The sequence below is a fragment of the Dipodomys ordii genome, unplaced genomic scaffold, assembly GCF_000151885.1.
Source record: "Dipodomys ordii isolate 6190 unplaced genomic scaffold, Dord_2.0 Scaffold4, whole genome shotgun sequence".
In the NCBI taxonomy this organism is placed as follows: domain Eukaryota; kingdom Metazoa; phylum Chordata; class Mammalia; order Rodentia; family Heteromyidae; genus Dipodomys; species Dipodomys ordii.
The window spans coordinates 27502599-27508598 of record NW_012267220.1 but is presented as its reverse complement, the minus strand read 5'-3'; the positions used below and the strand labels follow the sequence as shown (position 1 = coordinate 27508598).

Below are 6000 nucleotides of genomic sequence, written 5' to 3'. Positions count from 1 at the left end.
TAGTGAATTACCACCGGGGAAGGTTCTTGCTCATCACAAATCACATGCACAGTGGCCAATTCTGACAAGAAGTGTTCGTGCATAGTTACAAGTCAATCAGGGCAACGTTGAAAAAACAAGAGAAACAGAAGGGGCAGAAAGGAGAGGTCAACCATACTTTAAAATGTCAACCAAGTCACACAACCACTCTCTATCTGTGTCTTCTACACATTTCCCCCTCCCCCTTCTAAATATGCTACAATAGGAACATTTTCCTATGGTGACAAGCCATTGCTGTGTACAACAGACACTTTTCACTATACAAGTGTTGGAGACAGGTTGGTGAGTGTGCTATCTGGGTTGGATTTTTTTTTGTTGTGCCATGATCTGCTTCTTCCAGAGCTGAGAAGACACAGCCAATCAATAGTTCCCGAATCGGCGAAGAAAAAAAAACCCACCAGCTGTTCAACTAGATGAGCTGCTAAATCATTTTCTTAGAGAGAAAGTGGAATTGAGTCCTCTTCTATTGAAGCTGTTAGATTTACCCTGATAGCAAGCCAGAACCCATTTTCTAAGCTATCCCTAAAATGGTTGTTCTTTTTGAAGGAAAAAAAAAATAAGTTAAAATAAAGTCAGTGGTAGCTCTTTTTAGCAAAAGCAAGCTATCTTCTGAATAATAATACAGTTTTTTTTAAAAATCACAGTATTACTTTCTTCCTAATATTTAACATTACTTAATGCAGTTTCCTGCTGTATTTAATAGTAGCATGCTGTTGGATCTACTATTATCTCAGAGCCCGGTGAAGCAAACCTTTGGCTGACAGAGTCGACAGAACTCATTTCATATTCAAAAAGCAAAGAAAATTTCATACAAAAGAGAAGAGTACTTGGATGGATGTGCCATTACAAGACGTACTGGTTGGGGTGCTGCTACAAGCAAACAGACAATTGCAAGTCTTGCAAATCATACATCCAGTCCACATTAGAATGCAATGCACAAGAAGCCAGCAAAAACTGAATATCTGGAAGGTTTTGCTGAAATACTGTGGAAAAGCAATCACTGTAACTGTACAAAACTTGCTCTGGACATAACATAACATAAAGGCACCATTGATATCTTTCTCATTTTGAAATACTGTAAAAAATTGCTACATATGGCACATAACACATTTTTTTACATACATATATTTAATTTATAAAAGTTTTTTTTCCTGTTTTCTATTTGCAGAACTGCTAAAATAAAATAAATTGTTTAATTTAAGGTGGAATACTTTATTATATAAAATAAAGTTTTACAGGTGAATCTATGTGTTTATTTGGGTTTTATACAGCGATAGGGTCTTGGTTAGCAATGACACTAGACAGCCTGGCCTGTAATTCTTCCTGGGTGGAGAAGCGGCCTGCTGGGTTAGTCCTGTTGTCAGTCAGGCGAAAGGCAGGTGTCACTTCAACACTGGCTGCCAGGGGGTTCTGTATGCCCAGGAAAGGTGTATCTTCACCTACTCTCTCATCTTCTGTTTCACTCTCTGAGTTACTGCTCTCAGAGCTTGTGTTGCTGTCCATTTCCAACCTGTTGGCAATGTGGCCATTGGGCTTGGTTCTTTTGGCCCTCCGGCTGTTGGTGAGTTTCTTAACAGGCTCTTGAGCTGGCTCATACTCCTGGGTTGTTTCATACTCCTCATCCTCCACTATCCTCAAGGGGCTAGGGGGAAGGCTGCTACTCTCATGCACAGGGTTGTGATGGAAAGAGTTGAATTGTGGAGGGTGGTGATCATACTTCTTCTCCCGCAGCCTTGGTGGCGTCACAAGAAGCAGAGGTCTCTCTTCTTCTATGAAGGGGCTCACTGCCATGGAAGGCATGGATACCGTCATGCTGGACACAGGCGGAGACATTTCCGAAGGGGGCGATTTGGGGGAGCTTGGCGTGTGGAAATCTACTGGTGACATACGAGCCGGGGTGGTCATGGCTGACACATACCTGTGTGAGCACAGAATACCCTGCATAAGTGTGGTGGAATAAAAGGCATAGAGCAGGGAGGGTAAGGGGACAGAGTTTCATGATAGGCTAGCGTCAAAGAAGACTTTTCATTGTATGCGTCTCCATTTTTACACTAGGAAATTCAATACCCTTGGGATCTAAAATTATGTAGCCAAGAGTTGCCTCACAGCAGTACATGCAAAAAAAAATCAGGTAAATTGTCTAGTTTGTTTCAAGGCTTTGGGGATTTTTCTATTTCATCATGAGTTTAGATAAGAGCCAAGAAAAGAGGGCTCTAGGTCCTGAAAACTTCTCAGCTTATGAGGACCAAGGCTCAGGGATTTGGAAGGGAAAAAAAAATATATTACTTAAATACTATACCTTCCTAAAGGCCAAAGGGTCTTAGAGAATGAAGCCCAAATGGGGAATGGAAGAAGATCTAAGATGAGTTGCTGAGAGCTGGATCTGCATGCATTTGGCTCTTTGTGCCTTGTTTCTCCTTAGCTCAGCTATAAGGTTATGTCTTATGAAAAAAAAAGAGCATAGTAACTTAGATTTATTCCTGACAACAGTGTAATACATTTGTGTGCTTTTCATTTTTTCCCACAAAATGCTTCTAGTTAACATTCAATTTTCAACTATCCATTCCAGGGTCCAACACATACAAAGGGAAGCCTGAGAGACCCTGGTGTTGGTCTCATAGTTACCACAATGGAGAGTATGTCCAATCGCCAGTCTACCTCTCTTCCAACAGTGCTGTCTCTCTCCCTCTCTCTCTCTCTCTCTCTCTCTCCCCCTTCCTCTCTCTCTGTCCCTCCCTCCTCTCTCCTCTCTCTCTCTCATTGATATGGGTTGTGGGACTTGGAACAGGACCTGGACACTGTCCCTGAGCTTTTGTGTTCAAGGTTACTTGAGCCACACCTCTACTTCTGGTTTTTTTTGGGGGTGGGGTGGGGAGAGTTGGAGATAAGAACCTCATGACCTTTCCTGCCTGGGCTGGTTTTGAACTGCAGTCTTCAGATATCAGCCTTCTGAGTAGCTAGGACTATAAGTATAAACCACCAGTGCCCCACCAGACTTCTCTTGTAATGCCTATGGTTATATTATCCCTAGGCTTCCGTACAGATGTGTATGCAAACCTCAGTCAAAATGCCTAGCCATTTTTTGTGGGCAGGTAGTACCAAGATACCTGATGATATTCTGTGCTTAATACTGTGCAGTGAAAATAGCCATCAGGACACCCAAAGCACATTCCCCATGCCTTTGCCAGAATAAGATGGGCTGCCTTTTTGCACCCAAGAGGATGAGTCACATTTCTCAATGTATGATTAAAAAATTGTCACCAAAGCATAGCACTAAAGGACTTTTCCTCCCCCTGACATTAGCAGAGTCTAATTTGATGTGACTTGTGATGACACAGGACACCACTAGCTGAACTCTAGCTAACAGGAAGAGGAGGTCTAGTAACATCCATGACTCACAGTGATATGGATGTGAGATCCAGCTGTGTCTAAACTGGGAAAGTATGTCAGAGACTGAAATATTGGAGCCTTGAGTCTACAGATTTTTTTTTTGTTTGTTTGGAAGGGTCTTAAGTTGCACTCTGAGAGATGCTTATCCAAATCCAATCAACACACACACAAGTGATTTATCATTTCTCTGTATGATCTTTACATTTGAGGTACATTTTGCAGTCCTAGGTAGTATCTTGGGTATGCAAGAAAGTCTATCCAACAGAGATAGGTCAGCTTTCAAAGATTACCATCACAGGTCATCATGACAAAACATTACCCCAGCCTCCTTTTCCTGTGTCAAAAAGACTGAACTACCATAGGTAGACTTTTCTTCTCCTTAATATGTAAAGATGTAAGTACATGAATTTAAGGCTAATATTTGAAGCCAGTTTAGGATTCTGACTGCTATTTCATAGATAGGTTCTTGAGAAATGCAAATCCCCAAAATTCCATACAGCTCTAAAATGCCATTTGAGGAGAAAGATAGTAAATGCTTAGTAGGCTCATATATGACCTGAGAATTCCCACAGGATCCTCCTTTGTTATTCTTTGTGGAATCCTATCCGTATAGCAAAGGTGTCTTTTAGAATGATATGTCACTAAAAAAACAATCCAGGTGATTGAAAACCATTATGGAACAGTTTGTTGATGGGCTAAAAGCCTGACTGGGTGGAAATTTGTTCCAGCATACATGAAAATGGACAAAGAGAAGATATGATTCCATATCCTTATTTAACATGTCGTTCAGTTCGCTTTCCTCCATTCTTTATTTTACCTTTGTGGTTACTCCCTGAAACCTGACCCTATCTCCCCAATAGAATGGCAAAACAATTTGGAATGAAGAGGCCAAGGCAAATGCAATATCTACTTTGAAATCCACCTGTGAAGACTGCCACATGCAGCATACAAAATACTTTATTTGTCCCTTCTGGAATGGGATATGATATGGTGGGGTGCAAGTATGTGTTCCCCCATGACCACCAGCAGTGACATAGCCCCTGACTTGATTTAACTGAGGCTGGAAGGTAAGACAGAATGTAGGAGAACATGAGGCCAGCTCCACCACCAAATTAAAGTTTGGACAACTGCAAACTGGAATTAGAGAAGGGTCCTTATTAAGCATTGGTGCCATTTGTCTAGGGTCTGAGTCTAAGGCTAGGTCTTGGAATTCCAAGTCTGCTGCACCTTCCATATCAAATCACTCCAGCTCTTTAAAGAGTCTGATGCCTGGTCAGCCACTGGGACGATGTGAGCAGCTCAGGAGAAATGAGTTCAGTCAAACAAAAGGAGGACTTCATCAACTAGGAGCACCACGGAACTGCAGCCCCTTATTCTGATTGGGTAGATTTCCTTAGGTGAGACTGCAGTGCTCACAGGGATTGTCTTACAGAGGTTCTCCTTGCGGTAGCATTGCTTTTCAGTTTTACCTTTCACTATGAGGAGAGTCTCGGTAGGAGTCAGGGGTTTCTCTGGCATGCCTGAGGAAGCTGTTACATTCTCGAGGGCCTCCCAAGCCATTAAGACGTCCTCTTGGACCCCCAGAAGGGCTGCTGTGCCTACTGTTTTCTACTGATGACATCATGATTACAGAGTGGCTCCCCGAAAGGATGCTTTCTGTGTGTCCATTGCTCCAGCTAGGGGTGGAAGGAAGGAAACATGAAAGGCAGTGAGATTTTTTTAAACATGCAAATATTGAAATAAACAGTAGTAATTCTACCAAATATGTAAAACAACTGATGCACCAGAGCTCACTAGAACACTGTTTAAGAACAGAATTATGAAAGTATTTGCTAGAAAGAGGATCATGATTCAGACTTGTTTTGAAGCTTATTCGTTTGTTCACTCATCAATACATACTCATCAAATGACACTATGTTTCTCTGTCTTTGAATGGCTTAGGTTGAAGAAATATTTTATTGAAGGAGCTAAACTGAAATTCTAGTGTTGTTTTTGGTAGACTGCAGTCCGTTTGAAATCATTAGAGTATTTAAGAATTGAGAGTTCAGTTATAGGGTTCACTACTTCTTTCGGGTATTTCCCAGAGCTGTTAAAAGTAATAGAACGTAACTTTTATGTATTATCTAGAATTTATGGCAGTGAGGCAGTTTAGTGAGTAGTAAAGCATATGTAGACAATGTAGGCAATTATTGCTAGTCCCTGTTTTACTTTTTGGGAAAGTAAAAATTGATGCTCAGATTTATAAGCAATTAAGGTGAGAGCTACTAATGTCTCAAGTTTGTTTAGGCACAGGACTATTTAATTTAGTGTCTCAGCAATGTTCCATGTCTCTTTTTAGGCACTGAATGCAAAAGGTATGGTGAAAGTATTTGTCCTTAGGGTAATGCTAGCAAGTTTTTATTTCATACCTGTGACTAGGAGTCTGAGTGACAGTAGTAGAGTGATGGGCTGTTGAGGTATAATGACTGGTGGAAAAAGATGTCTCTGCTTCTCTCTCAACGATATGCTCACTGGAGATGACGTTCTTAGATACATATTGCTAGACAGACAAAAACACAATTCAAAGGCTCA

The 6000-nt window shown here is 41.2% G+C and overlaps 1 protein-coding gene across 3 annotated transcripts in view; it reads right to left on the bottom strand.

The window, feature by feature from the left end:
- Positions 1-674: 674 nt before the first annotated feature.
- Nrg1 (neuregulin 1) overlaps positions 675-6000 on the bottom strand; it is a 209888-nt gene continuing 204562 nt past the window's right edge. The window contains exons 10-12 of one of the 3 annotated variants that reach the window (XM_013026478.1): positions 5838-5968; positions 4899-5105; positions 675-1957 (exon numbers count right to left, since the gene is read on the bottom strand). In XM_013026478.1, coding sequence (XP_012881932.1) covers positions 1303-1957; positions 4899-5105; positions 5838-5968 — 993 coding nt within the window. In that variant the 3' untranslated portion in view covers positions 675-1302. The remainder of the gene's footprint in view (positions 1958-4898; positions 5106-5837; positions 5969-6000) is intronic. The other 2 variants (XM_013026456.1, XM_013026463.1) reach the window with 2 other exon arrangements.